We start from the raw sequence: 17,188 nt of genomic DNA, 5'->3' as shown, positions 1-17,188 counted from the left end.
TGCATGGGAGTACTGGTGGAGGAACACTGAACGTGTGGTGGGCAATACTTAGAAGTTCCGTTATTTTAGCTTCATTTTCCAAGCATGAAATCAAGGTGAACACAGCAGCTCCTCCAGTCTCAGCTGCAACTAAGGCTTCTCCAAAGAGATATTCAGAAATGTGCAAACGACCTGGCAAGGGCACCTTTTCATCAGTGCTTGTAAAGGCCACCACAGGAGCTTGATAAGGGTATCTGTTTCCCTCAGGGAAGCGGATCTCCAGTTCATAAAGCGGAGGAGAAAAGGCATCACCATACGCCTGACTTGAATTGATGGGATTTTTTAATACGTTTAGTGTCACATCTGAAGGGATGTGATGCTTAAATCGACACCTTGCCCCAAACCGACAACCTCCTTCTTTCATGAAAAACCTGCACACGTCCTTAGGAGGAAACTGACTGGCTTCTTTCTTCATTTTCATTTCTTTGTTGTTAAGTGCAGAAGGTAGAAAGTTGGGTGCGAGGTTTACCGTCCATACCCTATTGCGGATACGCTCAGAAAATTTGACTCCGTATATAGAAGCGAGGGCAAAAGCTTCCTCTTGCCGCTGCAGCATGCAGTCCTGCATTGTTATTTCCTCAGACAAGAAAACGGCGTTAGTCCTCGTTCCATATTTTCCCGTGTAGCACTGCTGCATTAGAACCTCCAAGGCAGCCCCGACATCTCGGTTACACGCTTCTAATGCCAATTCACTCCGCTCCCTGTCAAAGCCGTACCTGTGGAAAAAGGAAGCAAATGAAAATTCATGACATAATGGTGAAATATGACATTACAAAAGTGGACTGAAATAAAGGTTCACTGTTATGACTTGCATAGAATAAACACATTTTAAAAATTTAAATTGCACCTAGGGGTAAACATCACAAGTAAATATAAAGATCTTTTCAACAAAATGTTTGGTGTTTGCATGGATAAAATTAAACAAGACGTGCACAGATGGTCTACCCTCCATCTTACTTTAGCAGGAACAATTAACATTGTGAAGATGAATATCCTCCCCTAAGCTTCTGTTCCTATTTCAAAACATCTCCATATACATTAACAAATGTTTTTTCAAGAAATTGGATTCACTCATAACCTCATTTATTTGGAATTCAAAAAATCGATGCATTCAAGACAACCCTACAATTACATAAATCAGAAGGTGGCATGGCACTACCTAATTTTCAGTTTTACTACTGGGCAGCAAACATACAAGCTATAAAAACCTGGACATTGACACAAATAGATGAACAGACACAGGCTTGGTCTGCAATAGAAATGAAATCCTGCGGCACTTACTTATATTCCTTCCTTTGTGCCCCGGTAAATATGAGTTATCATCAATATGCTAACAACTCATTTGTCCTTCGTTCACTCAGAATATGGGACCAATATAGGAAGCATTTCAAGTCAGAGAATATCTGTGGCACCTCTACATGATAAACACCCTCTCAAACTTACACTGTTTTTAATGTCTGGAAAACGTATGGGATTAAATCATTTATAGATTTGTATATAAATAACTAGGGGGCTTCGCCCACCCCCTACTTCTCTCGCGGGATTTCACTTTCACCAAACAACAAATCTTTTAATTCTCGCAGATACGCCTCTTCATTGGGAAGAAACACTACTTTTTTTTCCCCTGATGGCAACAAGAATTAGACGATCCACAAGTCTCTGAAATTAAAGTTTAAATCCGAACAAATTATTTGATCTCTTTTCTCTGTTCCGTTATTTTACCGAGTAATAATTTCCGTCTGTTTGCTCTAATGCGATCTTTACTATCCTTTTTTGAGACTTTCAAATTTTTGTACTTCTATTATCTTTAACCTGCTCTGTATGTGTACCATGCCAACGCTGTTAAATTCTTTACAACGTTTTGTCATCTACTCTTTGTTTTAGTTCCGGCCCCGGGCGTGGTTAAATCTCTTGGCACAAAGACTCGTCTTGTGGGACGTGAAAGTATCTCTCTGAGAAAATCATGTCTCGTCTCCAATCTTCCAAGATTTTTTTTTATAATAGAGATGACTTCGCATCCTATGAACAATTACACTCCAAACTGAATCTCCCATCAACACAATTTTTCCACCATCTCCAAATTAGAAACTTTGCTAAACAAAATCTGCTCAGTTTTCCTTACCTGCCACCTATTTCTATTCCGGAAGAGATATTGATCAGTCTTGGGGACTCAGACAGCATTTCTATAATATATTAAAACATTTTAATGTCCCTTCCTTTTAAAGATCTCAGAGTACTGTGGGAAAAGGATCTCTCAACATTTCAGAAACAGAGTAGAAGGCAGCCACAGGCACAGAATTCACTCGAGCTCCATATGTGCAAAGCATTCAATTATTCAACTTAAAATCTTTTATTGCGCACATCGATCTCGTTTGAAATTGTCCAAGATGTTTCCAGGGCAAAATCAACCTGCGAACATTGCAATCGAGCTCCAGCCTCACTGGGCCGCATGTTCGGGCCTGCACCAAATTAACATCATTTTGGACCAAAATTTTTAAATGCCTATCAGACAGCCTTAGTGTCACAATCCCTCCTAACCCATTATAACAGCTGTGTTTGGTGGGCTGACAGAGGGGCTTTAAAGTGAACTTCACTATTGGCAAATAGACTTATTTTGCTTAACTGTAAGAATTCTAACCCACATTTTTAAAGTCAGTAGGTAACTGATGTTATATACTATTTGAGTATCTGTAGAAATCTTTTTTTAAAACCTGGCAGGACCTAATCAATAACATTTTAGTATATGCATTTATATTGGGGAGAAGACTCTCGGGTTCTTGGCCTTCCTCTCTTTCTCATGGGTGGAGAGAGAGCACGTACTGATACAGCGCATTACCGCACCCACCACATGACAAAAAAACAACTCAGGATCCCGCATTAGTACCTGAGTGCAGCCATGCGATGGGTGACACCTCAGCACCACACTAGTTCAGATGGAATGGAACCAGTGTGAGGTTTTTATGGTGGCTGGATTGTCAATTCCACCACCAACCCCGACGTTTTCCTCTGCAAGCTGGAGGGTCTACATGCAAGTTAACGTCATACCCAGGACGGAGCAATTGCAGGTTAAGGGCCCAACAAAGTAGTAGAGTCACTTTTGGTGTTTACTGGATTCGAACCGGCAATCTTCCGATTGAGAGTGCAGATCCCTAGCCTCATGGGTGGAGGCTGATTTGAATTTAGTTTTGCTAAGTTTGACTCGATTGTATGGAATGTTACATCCTTTTAATAAATTCAATAAAGAAGAAAAAAAAATTTGAAATCGCAACCCCAGCCCCCTAATACCGTGTAAGATTATGAACCAATGCTTTAGAAATTTAGCTTCAGCAGCTGTGCAAGTTCAACTTACTTCTTGCTACATCTTTAAAAGCACTATGTGCTAAATAAGACTCAAGTGTATGCCTCAGTTAAATGTAGTAACTATTCTGCACACCTCGCACTTGAAGCTTTACTCGATATTTAACTTGTTTAATTATACAAGTGTCTTTATTCCCAAAATAATTAGCAGTTGCTGTGGAATGCTTACTGTGGAAGTCTTTGGATAAAAAGATTGATGTGATCCTCAAGAAATATCTTAGGATTAGAAATAGAAGAGAAAGAGTGGATGTAACTCAGGCCCACAGGGAGACTAAGACAGTAGATTTCTGATTCAGCCAATCAAATAATTACAACTACCCTGAACCATGAACAATGCTGCACTAGAAACTATTGTTCCTTTTCATTTGTATTGTCAAATCAACATGATTTAGGTAGTTTTATATTAAATTTACTCCACAGTATAAGCGCTATTAGTCTGTGAAAGCTGGGATCTTAGACCCTGACAGCCATCCAACAATAGCAATGAAAGAGAGTGAAGGTTACTAAAGGCTGACATGTTGCAGTCCAAACAGCAATACAAAATAGTAAGTACAGGCACTCATCGACTTACAATATTTGTTTTACTACTGCTACCATGTCTCGCGTTTGGCAGTGTGAGTGTTGCTATGCTGGGTATATGACAGTTTTCACCATGACAGCTCTCTCCTTCCTACTATATCTTCTCAGTGTGGCCGTATGCCGTGACTCCTTCATCTCAGTCTCAGTTTATTACCTATAGCAATTTCAACTACACTCAATTACATTTCTCTTACAATTAGCATTTATTTCAAAACCTCTAAACATGTCCACCAAGAGGAAAATTCTTTTGTCTACTCCTGGCCCTGCCAAGAAGGAAAGAAAAACCATGGATCTCAATATAAAAATGAAGGCATTCAAGCAGTATGAGGGAGGAAAGAAAGTCAATGAGATCGGTTGCAACCTTAAGCTATCCCCATTCTACAGCACTGACGATTTTGAAGAACAAAGAAAGGATTACACTAAAGGTTGTACTAAAAATAATTTTAAAAAATGGTAGAAAATCTACACAATGAGCCAAGAATGATGATAAAAAAAGGATATAAAACAATCAATATGGCTTAAGGGTCTTATTTTACAGTACTATACATACAGTCATGATTGAATACAATTACCAGTTCGTCTTACGTCCAGATCGTCTTACGACTGGTGGGTCAGAACCAAACGTGGTTGCAAGTAGACGACTGGCAACACCCCATGGAAACGGTTGACTTTTTCAAAATATCTGAATAGCCAAACATTAGATCTTTATACAGACAGTGCCTACAGATAAAGGTGACGTACTTGAACAAAAAGTAAAAACGTTCTATGCATTTACTCATGTGCCCTGTGTTTAACATTAGATTTTGATTGAAGATTAGAAAACACTCAGTGTCAAAAATATGTAGTCACAGAGAAAATCAAGAAATAAGCAAATTTTTCAGAGCGCTGTATTTTCTCTAAGGTTCTTGCTACTTTTTCCATAAATAATTTTTTGCTTAAAAAAAATAAAAATACCTGCAGAGCTTTCCAATGGCAAATGGGGAAGGGGGTGTCTTACAAACTTCTTGGACTTCCCAAGAATCAGACTTAAATCTGGAGTAGTCCGGGCGTTCTAAGGGCTCATCATTGGTCAACCAGTACTGATCGTCTTCTCGGTAATCCAGTTCATCATACTCCTCTGGTTCGGGTTCGGACCCCGACTCCACTCTGTCAGGACATGAAAAGTGAAATTGTGACCATTAGGCATTCTCAGATACACACAGAAAGCAAAGACAAATATATAATTGGGCAGAAAATGATCAGCTTTATCTTAAATAAGATGAACAGGAGGCTAATTCAAGGCCTTGTAAACTAAAGGAAATATCCACCCATTTTGTTAATGTATTTCTATGGTACCGGGTTCAAGGGGAATCAGGACTGCTTCTAACCAGCAGATCCTCTCAAGCTCCATTAGACTGAACGGGAAGAGTCTGTACACAGCCATCTTCAGGTCTCTCTGCACGGGTTCTATGGGTTTTAAGTCTGGGCGACTCGAGGACAGTCAGACACTTGTTCCAAAGCTACTCCAAGTGTTGACTTAGTTGTATGCCTCAGATCATTGTTGGAGCGCTAGCTCTTTTTAATTGCGGCGTTTTAAGTAACCTGAACCTGAACAGATGTATTATAATGAGGCGATATCCTTCCCATAGTGATACGGTGGTAAGAAATCACATAAGAGAAAACGACTTAGCTTTCTTTAATGACGAATTACGCGGCATAACAGACAAGGAAGCCAATGAGAAGCCCATGTGAGAGTCTGCCATTTTTGTCGCTACGCTGAAAGGATTTTCAAGATCGGATGATGTAATCCTCCATCCGTCCATCGGTTTCGAGGTGTTTGGCTGCAGTCCAAGTCTTTCATAGTGTTTTCTCCACGTGCAGGCCCTTACTTAGGTAAATCATGCCATTCCAAACAAGGCAAGGAGAAGATTCAGTTTCATCTCTAACATACAGAAATAATATAATGCCCATTTTCGCAGTTGTCCCTTTCAAATGCTTGCCTAGCAATTCTAAATGATGAGCCCCTGTGTGTTAAATTTGGCCTGTACATGTGAGTGGATTTATAAAATATTTCTTGTACAGAGCACAGTGACATTAAACTTATATTCTTATTACAGTGCGCTTCAAGGACCTCTCTGTATTGGGCAATCTCCCTGTCCCCATTTTGCAGCCACCATTCTTCACCAAGTGGTGATGTTTGGCACTTGATGAGCAGTGCCTGGTCTTTACCAGACATAGTGTTTACAGTTCTGCCCAGAGAGTTTCATTTTGCTCTCATCAAACAGGAGAATCTTTTCCCTCAGGTTCTCAGAGTCCAAGCAGGCTGTCATATGCCTTTTACTCAAGAGTGGCTACTGCCTAACCAGTCTACCATAAACGCATGACTGATGGACTTTTGCTGACATCATCCTCCCGACAGGTTCTTCCATCTCAGCAGAGGATTTTAGAAGCTCTGTTAGTGTGACCTTTGAGTTCTTGGTCACCTTCTTGACCAATTACCCAATTTGGAAGGATGACCAATTCTAGAAAGTGTCCTGGTGGTTCCAAACGTCTTTCATTTCACAATTATTGAGGCCATTGTGCCCCTGGGAACACTCAAAGCTGCAGAAATGGTTTTATCCCCCTACTGTGATCTTTACCTCAGCACAATTTGATTTTGGAGGTCTACAGAAAGTTCCTTGGACTTCATGACTTGATTTTTGACCTGACAGACACTGTGAATTGTGGGAACTTTTATACAAAGGTGCATGTGTGCCTTTACAAACAACGTCCAGACACTTCAGTTTGCCACAGATGGACTGCAATCGAGCTCTGGTCACATCTCAAGGATAAATAAAGCTTGAAGGAGTCACCTTAATAACAATTTGGAGGGTCACAACACAGGGTCTGAAAACTTCTAGGAATGAGAGGTTTCCATTTTGGATTTGTAATAAATCTGCAAACCTTTCTGAAAACCTGTTGTCACTTTGCCATTATGGATTATTGAGTGCAGACTGATGGGAAAAAATGGTAAACTTAAAATTAAAACAACAACACAATAATGTGTACAATAAGTGAAGGGGTCTGTAAACTTTTAAAATAATCTTATAAATAACGCCTGGACAAACTGGTAAGGAAGGCAGGCTCTATTGTAGGCATGGAGCTGGACAGTTTGACATCTGTGGCAGAGCGACGGGCGCTGAGCAGACTCCTGTCAATCATGGAGAATCCACTGCATCCACTAAACAGTGTCATCTCCAGACAGAGGAGCAGCTTCAGCGACAGACTGCTATCACTGTCCTGCTCCACTGACAGACTGAGGAGATCGTTCCTCCCCCAAACTATTCGACTCTTCAATTCCACCCACCTGGGGGGGGGGGGGGGGGGGGGGTAAACGTTAATATTATTCAAAGTTATTGTCTGTTTTTACCTGCATTTTTATTACTCTTTAATTTAATATTGTTTTTTGCATCAGTATGCTGCTGCTGGAGTATGTGAATTTCCCCTTGGGATTAATAAAGTTTCTATCTATCTATCTATCTAAAACCAGTCTCTAATCTCTGCTCTTTACTTTGTAAAGCACCTTATAAATATCTGCCCTCGATTTCTCTTTGATCCACAGACCTTTCTCCTCTCTCTTCACCCCTTTCACGGGACACCATTCTCTCTAATTTAAGGTTTTGTTCTAGAAACCCAAATTACCAGCACACCCAGTTCAAAATTCTATCCAGACTTTACCATACTCCCCATATCTAAAGGGCCTCACTGCTGATCCTCTCTGTCATTTAATGTCAATTTTTTTATATACCACATTTAAAACAACATAGGAATGCTGTGGCCAAAGTGCTTTACAGTAAAAGAAGAAAAAAAAAACATAACATAAATAGAAATAAAATAAATGAACATAAATAAAATAAATAATAAATAGAAGCAAGATTACATAATCACAATGAGGAAACCATCAGTAGTACTGAAGGTCACTGAAAGCCGGTGAACAGTTCAATTGTAGACGACTCCTTTACATAATGAGGTAAATTTGTTACGATTTTTTTTTTTGTTATGTTCGTTTATCTGTTTTAATTTACTTTATTGTCTTGTGTAATAGAAGTTAGTGTTGCTTTTCCTGAAATTACTGTTGTGTCTTTCATTGTGTGTTTACTCACTGCCCAACTTAAAGAACCCTGTGTGCTATTTTCTATAAATCTCAAAAGTTCCCAATCTCTTAATAAAACTGGGTGGCGTAGTCGGATATATTAATGGTGTCTAAGCTAGATTTCCTGTGAGTGTGACCGAAAGAGTTCCACAGGCGAGGCTGACAAAGCCCTGTCTGTCCCCCTTAGTTTTACACTTGGTACGAGGGACAACAAGAGACAACTGACCAGAAGATCTAAGCACTCTAGATGGCTGTGTAAAGCACACAATTCAGATAAATAGGCGGGAGCAAGCCCATGTAAAGATTTAAAAACTAGCAACAAGATTTTAAAATCAATTCGAAAACTGACAGGCAGCCAGTGTAAAGAAGCTAATATTGGAGAATATTACGTTTCCTTGGTTTACCTGGCTTTTTTTCCCCACATGTTCTGGCTCTGTCCCGTCTTTTCCTTTTGAACACATGTATGTCACCTATTGTCTTGTGTTTCTTTCCTGGAGTATTCCTCGGTTACGTCTTCTTTAAGACCTTTCTAGACTTCCATTTAAACTTCCTGAACATAAGTTACTTTGTCTGGGCACCCTGGCAGCCAAATCTTGCTTCCCGCTGGAAGACACATGAATGTATTACTGTTGGCAACTGGCCATCCTCTTTCTATAACGTAATACATTTGCAGTTGTCTGTAGTGAGGATTAATGGTGCTTCTAGTAATGTAATTGAAACCTGGTCTGCAGCAGCTCCAAATCGTGCAAATTATGGCCTGTAACTCCTTGACTTCTTTTTTTTCCCTTTAGCTTTTTCATGCCTTGGCTCAGGCTGGTTGGGACAGGATGGGAGTGGGTGGTTTGGATCACTATGTATGTTATATCCGTTTATTGATTATATTCTGTCATTTTGTTTTTACTTAGCAAAAAGTTGATCACAATTAAAAATGTTATTCGCTTTAAGTTTTGTGCCTTGTGATAAATGGCCGGTAATGCATGCCAAAAGTAAGTGGAATCCAATGTGTCAACTGGATTGAAAGTTGTATTATTTGAATTTACCTAAAGAAGCTCTTATTAGAAAGATTTCAAAGCTGACATTTGACTGTAAAAGTATGACTGTTTGTTTTGGCCGCACTAAGAATTGATAATTGATTTTTGGCGCACCAAAGAGCCTCTATGTCTGGTCACTATTGAGGGAGTGTTTGGGGGTCCACATTAATAACAGGATGGACTGGTCTCGGAACACAGTAGAACTAGAGAAGAAAGGGCGGAGTCAATCAGCTTATTACATTTTCATTCTGTTCTAACAACAAGAATTTACATCACAGATGAATAAATACACTTTAAATGTCTTTTACCCTGCATTTTTTTAAATATACACAAACAATATGGACAAACCATAATTAAAAAAGACACACTTTGTGTTTATATTAACAAATAGTGCTAAAGACTCACTCATTAGGGGACTCAAGAATTTGTGTTTGTAATTCCCGCAGCAGTTCTTTAACTTCAACTTGGTTCACAGAGGACATGTGAATTGTCTGAATTGGCATGGATGGGATTTCCACAGGGCCAAACTGTACCGCCCTAAGCCTTGGCCTGCTCCCACATCCGCCTCCTCCTCTCCCTCTATAAAAGGTTGACCTGTAAAAACAGAGCTCTATGAGTAACATTTCAGATGAAACTACAAAATCCGCTGTATTTTTAAATTGCTCAAATCACCTTCACTTACTACAGTTTCACTCCTCATAATAAACATTTGTCCCTTTATCTTTTACTACTAAAAACAACAGCTTTATGTTGAGAAAGTCACAGAGAAATAAAAATGTTTTTTTTTTTTTTAAATACACACACCATTGATCTTTAGTTTTTATTATATCTATTATTAATTTCAAACTTCCGTTAAAAACACATCATTTCAAGGAGTATTATTCTTTTTCGTGTATGTAATTTCTACTGTCTTGTTAATGTGTGTATTGAATTGAAAAGTGTCCTTGAGTGTATGAAAGGTGCTACATAAATAAAACTTATTATTATTCCAGACAAAACTAAATTGTGGAATTACTCCCGGTGACTGCTTTTCAGTTTTAACCATAACATTAAAGAGGGAGGCACTGGTGAGAAATATCAACAAGAACAAGAAATTTGTAAAAACGTTTCAGACATATGGCATTTTATAAGCAGGCATGCAAGTTAAAAAATGTAAATACCGTTTACCTGAAAAATGTTGTCCTCTTATATGTAAAAAAGGTGATCAGGCTGATCCATGTGATTATAAGTCAGAAAGCTTAACGGCCATCATGGGTAAATAACTAATGCAAATTATTAAAGAAACGATCGAGCACAACATAGCCAGAGCGGGCGTATTACTAAACAGTCTGTGAGGGTTCAGTCAGCGGAGATATTGCTTTTTGCCAAGTTTTGCACCTAAAACTTGGAATAGTTTACCGATAGAAATTTGCAGGGCTAATACGGTGACATATGTAAAAAAAAACCTGCTAAAAACCCATTATTTTAACATGGCTTGTTCAGAGCTTCATTTTAGTGTATCCTTGTTAGGTTATAAGTGCATTGAATTATCGTTTTAGTCATGGCTCCACAATCCACACTAATCCTTACCTTTCTCTGCTGTTCTTTTTCCAGTTTTCTGTGGTGGTGTTCTGTGCCACCACCTCCTGATCAGGGCACCTTGCAGTCCTTATATTGATGGATTGAAGGCAGAACCCCAGATGTCCACATGACCACCATCATCAAATTCATGCATGTGAAGCCTGAAAGCCATGAGGACTGATTGAGATCATTTATGTAAGTGGGCTCGACGGGTGGTCTCTTGGCCTTGGAACCGTTGCAGATTGTTTTTTTTTCCTACGGCCCATCAGGAACTTTTTTTTTTTTATTTTGTTTTTTCTGTCTTCCTGGCCACCTGACCTTACTTTATTCTTTGTATTGCCTGATCTTAATTTTGTTTCATATAATCTTTTCTTTCTTCATCTTGTACAACACTTTGAGCTACATTTGTATGTGCTATATAAATATTGTTATTGCTTCACTAAAATGCTGGACTCTTACGATGAAACGTTAAGAACGTATGAAAAGTCGGGTGCACGTGATATTATTTGTCTTGACTTCAAGAAAGTGTTTGCTAAGGCCCGAGATCAAACTAAAAAAGTGGGGGTTCAAGACACAATGGGGAAGAAGGCTTAAAGATAAGAAGAAAGGATTATGGGACAAGGAACTTTTCCAGAATTAGATGTTAAAAGTGATGTTCCTCAGAGCTCCTTTTCTTATAAATAATAATCTTGATATGAATATCATGGGTAAATAAATAATGCAAATTATTAAAGAAAACATCGAGCACAACATAGCCAGAGCGGTCGTATTACTAAACAGTCTGTGAGGGTTCAGGCAGGGAAGATATTAGTAATTTTGGAAAAACGCAGCTACAACCACTTCCGGTTAGTGGAAATAGCTAAAAAGATGATAGAAATCTACATTTTGTACCTAATACTTGTATGCAAAATTTAGATGACCTAAGTGAAAGCGAACTCAAGTTATCGTGTTTACACACATTCACACAGAGACTGACAGACACACAGACATAATTCAATTCAACATTTGCCCTCAGGGAGGTCTAAAACTTTGAGATTCATCAAAATCTTGACATTGAATTTTTGGACGATTACAATACTTTCCCTATACTTTGTATATGAAAAAGTAAAAATAAAAAAAACTATAAGGGTGGAAGCTTGGAGTTTTTCTGCATTTGGGGAGTTTAGAGTTTCTCTCCATGTAAAGCTCTGTGAGCGTATTTGTTTATTTACTTCTCTAATGTGGCGTACATGTGTGCTGCTGCTACATCAACGTTTGAGAAGCATAGATCTATGGGTTCATCAGACGTTTACAGGCAGTCCCCGGGTTATGTACAAGATAGGGACTGTAGGTTTGTACTTAAGTTGAATTTGTATGTAAGTCGGAACAGGTACATTATTTTAATAAATGCTATTGTTGACCGACTGTAACCAAGTGCTCCGACAATGAATGATGGATTTTCACCTCTCTCTGACCTTTTTATTATTTCTACTTTATTTTCAATGGTGATGGTTTTTCTCTTCTTTACTGTATCACCAGCACTTGCATCAGATTTGTGTTTCAGAGACATTCTTGAAGGGTGAAGACAAAAGGTTAAGATGAGCTCTTCTGCACAGCACTGTACAGCTATCACAGCAGGCAGGCATCCCTCGTCAGCACGTCTGGTGTACTGACAAGAGACAACTTCCTGCTATGTACCTAACAGTACAAGCAGGCTTGCTATTGAGAATGAATGGGAGTAGTGAGAGGCGGTTCACCACCCGCCCACCACACAGTCACCTCCACTACAGTATGCAGCCTGCAGCGTGTGTCCGCCCACCGAGAACGAACACGGTGCGGCCAAAGGCGTGTAGTGAATCGCCCACCACCGCCCCCATTCAACAGGCAGCCACCCGAAGCACACTACAATGCTACCCCCGCCGCCCTGTTCACCCTCAATGGTCTCCGTTCAGCCACAACCGGGTCACCGCTTGCAGAATTACCAGCCGCCCACCGAAAACGATTCGGGGGGAGCCGTGTGTAGTGGGCGGGCAGTGAAACGCCCTACACCGCTTCATCCAGCCTGCGTCCAGTCAGGAGCAGTAGCTGCGGCGGCGTAGTGGGCAGACAGCAAACCGCCCCATTAAGCCTCCGTCCTACACACAAGCGATAGCTATGGCCCCAGTGACTATAGACCACGGGTCACCGCTGGCTTGCCACCCAAGGGACAGTACACTGCGTGAGCAGCGAAATCGCACCCCTCCAGCCACTACTTGCAGCGTCCTCTGGCCAAAGATGACGGAGCGGCAGTTAATGAGGCGCATGTGTCACAGCTGCGGCCTCGTTCGTAAGTCAAAGGTCGAGTGTCTGTAACCTGGGGACTACCTGTATTGAGAATTATACAGCAGATAAAACCTTAAGGACATGAAGTGGACAAAAAGTAAACTTGGTTGGGAACAATGGGCCGCAGTGTGAAAAACCTGGATAAACTAACAGCTTTGTAAACACCGCCTGGACAGGTGCCTAAAAAGAAGACATTTTAAGGGCAACCAGGAGACATGGTAACTGTAGGTGGATCCCAGCTATCATTTTTAAATGAGCTCATTAACAAAAACACAGGACACAGCTGAAAACTTGGCAGTAAATTTTGTACAAGCTGTTTCCTCCCACAGTCCAAAGACATGCAGGTTAGGTGCATTGGCAATCCTAAATTGTTCCTAGTGAATGCTTGGTGTGTGTGTATGTGTGTGTGCCCTGTGGTGGGCTGGCGCCCTGCCTGGGATTTGTTCCTGCCTTGCGCCCTGTGCTGGATGGGATTGGCTCCAGCGGACCCCCGTAACCTTGTGTTAGGATATAGCGGGTTGGAAAATGACTGACTGACTAATACCAAAGTCACACAGAGAACCACAGGTAAATGGAATAAGATGCCAAATAATGTGGTAGAAAGTAGTACTCTGGAGAATTTCAGAAATTGCCTTGATGGTTATTTTGGAGAAATGATTTGACTAGGATTGACAAGCTTTATTGGGTTGAACAGCACGTTGTCATCAAAATTTATTTTTATGTTTTTAATTCTCATAAAGCAGTTAAGGAGTTATAAGCATAACATGAGGAACACAATGAAAAGGATACTAAAGGCATTTAGACATTGTGAAAAAAGGTCCTAATTCACATCAATCTGATAACTGACTCACCTGGTTGGTGGGCTACGACTGCAAAAGGGTGTAAAATCCTCTCCATCATCCCAGCCCTTCTTGAAGCCTCCCCCAACCCCGCCACCTCCACCTCCACCTCGAGATTTGTTAAAATGTGCCCCTCCTCTGTGAGGCTTTGCTTTTCTTCTACCATTCATACCTTCGGATGTGGTTTACACCCTGAAATGAAAATTGAAAGAAGTATTAAAATGAGGATTAGAGACGGCAAATATTTAGGTTATGGGTTGCTTTACACCTTGGGAACCAATCAAAATACTCATCTCTTGTGAGTGAGCAAATGTCAATGTATTTATATAGCACATTTAAAACAACATAGGAATGCTGTGGCCAAAGTGCTTTACAATAAAAGAAGAAAAAAACATACAATTAACATAAAACATAAATAGAAATAAAATAAATGAACATAAATAAAATAAATAATAAACAGAAGTAAGATTATAGAATCACAAGGAGGAAACCATCAGTATTACTGAAGGTCACGGAAAGCAAGTGAATAAAAATGAGTCTTTAATCTTGTTTTTGAACAGTTCAATTGTAGACGACTCCTTCAGGTGATGAGGTAAAGAGTTCCACAGGCGAGGAGCAGCAGCTGCAAAAGCCCTGTCTGTCCCCCTTAGTTTTACACTTGGTACAAGGAACAACAAGAGACAACTGACCAGAAGATCTAAGTTATAAGCATAACATAAGGAACACAATGAAAAGGATACTAAAGGCATTTAGACATTGTGAAAAAAGGTCCTCATTCACTTCAATCTGATAACCGACTGACATTTTTCTCTTTTTTCAAACATCAAAACCAAAACACAAACAGTAATACTTTTCAGTAAATACGCAGCTACCAAAACGGCCAATCACAGTCATAGGGGTCTGTGCAGTGTTCACGCTGACAAGATGTGTACTTATATTGTTTGGAGGAGATGCACTATCAGGCTACACATTAGCTACATTGTAGGCTATGTGAGCGACAGCATAGCTACATTATGGGCTCAACAGAGAAGCATACATCAGCCTTAATTTGATGGCAAGTGACTTTAGTAGCCTTTTCAAATTGACGATGCTGCTGTAGTTCATTGCTAGCACTGTTTCTGCTCTAAGACGTGCATGAGGTTACCTACATCTTATTCAGGTGTCAGCATATGCAAGGCCCCTCCTAAAGACTCCTAGCTGGTGGAACTTGCTGCTCACCTATACTGATGCCAACTAAACTCGACATCAGTCGATTGGTCCCCAGCTGATCATGCAGCTGACGCACCTACAACAATGGCTGACTGGAAGGACTACACAGACACTTATCGAATTTCAATTTTGATGCAAACAATCTGGAAATCGAAAATGAAAAAGACAGGTACTTGCAACATCTGATCGGTCCCCAGATGACAACCTACAGCAACGTTCGACTGGGAGGACTACACAGCCACTTATCGAACACTGATTTTGATGCAAACAATCTGGAAATCAAAAATGAAACACAGGTACCAGTACTTGCATCAGCTGATTGTGCAGCTGATGCCCCAACGTCAACGTTCAACTTGGAGGACTACACAGCCACTTATCCTGCTGCTGGATAATGTGAATTTCACATTGGGATTAATAAAGTATCTATCTATCAAACTCCGAATTTGATGCAAACAATCTGGGAATCGAAAATAAAAAAGACAGGTACCTGCATCAGCTGATCGTAGTGCTGAACACACTCACGTAGCTGACGTGCCTACAGCAACGTTCACCCTAGAAGGACTACACAGACACAGATATGTGGGAGGTAAGCTGGTTACTGGACTTCATCAAATACACGGCGGGCTAGTGGACACTACGGATTACCGGCCACTCGACTACTTTAAGCTGTTTTTTTTCCAGAAAGTTCCTTCCAGCTTATGAGTGATGAGACAAACAGGCATGTAATAAGCATGTGATTTTAAATACTGTAGAGGCTCACAGAACATAAAGCAGAGAGACATTTGTCATAAAGAATTATTTTATGTTGATTTATGTGTGAAAACATTGTGTTGTGTGCTTTTATGGAAAAATATTCAGCCCTGGGACAATATGAAAAAAATAATTAGCCCTAAAAGAGTTAAGAAGTGTCTGAAGAACCTCTTGTGTGATGAATTTCTGTCCAACTGACATTAGCTGTAAGGTTTTTATAATCTATGAGCTGTAACTTGCTTCTATTTTGTTCCAAGCTCTTCACCTCCCCTTGGCCCCTAAACTGAGGTTTACTTAATGATGTTGACCCCTTTTGTACATCACTTTGGATAAACGTGTCCGCTACACCAATAAATGAAAACATAAGTTGAAATCCTTGATACTTTCCTACGAAGCATTAGAGACACTTGAGAGGTTCACTGGTCCTGCTAGACCACTCAAGTGTGCAGATGAATGGCATCTGGTGAATTTCTGTCTAAGCCGTTAGGTTTTTATAATCTAGAAATCGTAACTCACTTGTATTGTGTTCTGATCAATTGTGTACCCTTGTCCTGTCACACTTGTCCCCATGCAGTCCCCAAGACTGATGACTACTTGACTATGTTCACCTCTTTTGTAAGTCACTCTGGAAGAATGCGTCTGCTATACAAGTAAATGTAAATACGACAAGGAAGAGGAGGCTCGGCGCTGATAGTGGTGGTGAGCATCAGAAGATGGGCATCCTTAACAGAGAAGATGGAAGATAAAGGAACCAAAGCGTAGAATGACACTCCACGGAGATCAAAGAGGCGTCATCTCCATGGGAGGCACTTCCTTGGGGTAGGAGGAGTACAAGAAGTTGGGACCTGGAGGGGCAGGCATTGGGGTGTTGACTTTAGACTAATTCTACACTCATATTTAGGCTGCACGGAGTCGTAAGGACCCGAAGCTTTTCCCTTTTCTTTTTGCTACTCCTCGCCCTCACGTTGCACCACAGACACAAAGCCTCGAATTGTTAGGATTAACGAACAACTATGCATTAACTGAGCTCATACGTTATTTAAACAGATCGCAACATCACCATACACAGACACACGAAAAAGCGGAATGGGAAAGATTACCGGAGTACCGCTATCAGCGCCGCAACAAAGAAGAACATCAATCCGGTGACGGGCCGGCTGGAGGTTCAACGCCGCTGCTTTTCGCCAGTAATGCGCGCAACTCTACAGACGTCAATGCGACCGCCTGTACGCTATGCACAAGGTGGCAGGAGGTGGGTAATTGCGCCGTTATGCGCAGGCTTTCATGTTTGCAAATCCGGCCCTTCTACTCCCCTTCATTGTACGGGATCAGTGGAAGAGGTCGCGGCCGGCAACTTCTTCCGGGTCAAGCAGTCCTTTTCCCTCCCCCGCCTGCTCCACAGCTTCCTTAGC

At 40.6% G+C, this 17,188-nt stretch overlaps 1 protein-coding gene across 1 annotated transcript in view; it reads right to left on the bottom strand.

Moving 5' to 3' along the window:
• Window positions 1-17,117, bottom strand: part of dhx57 (DEAH (Asp-Glu-Ala-Asp/His) box polypeptide 57) — a 73,609-nt gene extending 56,492 nt beyond the window's left edge. Inside the window, exons 1-5 of the mRNA XM_028820515.2 lie at window positions 16,877-17,117; window positions 13,830-14,009; window positions 9,523-9,711; window positions 4,930-5,121; window positions 1-755 (exon numbers count right to left, since the gene is read on the bottom strand). The exon at window positions 1-755 is cut by the window's left edge and continues 84 nt beyond it. Coding sequence (XP_028676348.1) covers window positions 1-755; window positions 4,930-5,121; window positions 9,523-9,711; window positions 13,830-13,987 — 1,294 coding nt within the window. The 5' untranslated portion in view covers window positions 13,988-14,009; window positions 16,877-17,117. The remainder of the gene's footprint in view (window positions 756-4,929; window positions 5,122-9,522; window positions 9,712-13,829; window positions 14,010-16,876) is intronic.
• Window positions 17,118-17,188: the final 71 nt, after the last annotated feature.

The sequence above is a fragment of the Erpetoichthys calabaricus genome, chromosome 15, assembly GCF_900747795.2.
Source record: "Erpetoichthys calabaricus chromosome 15, fErpCal1.3, whole genome shotgun sequence".
Classification (NCBI taxonomy): domain Eukaryota; kingdom Metazoa; phylum Chordata; class Cladistia; order Polypteriformes; family Polypteridae; genus Erpetoichthys; species Erpetoichthys calabaricus.
Note: the sequence above shows the minus strand (reverse complement) of the source record. Positions and strands in the feature narration are given on the sequence as shown.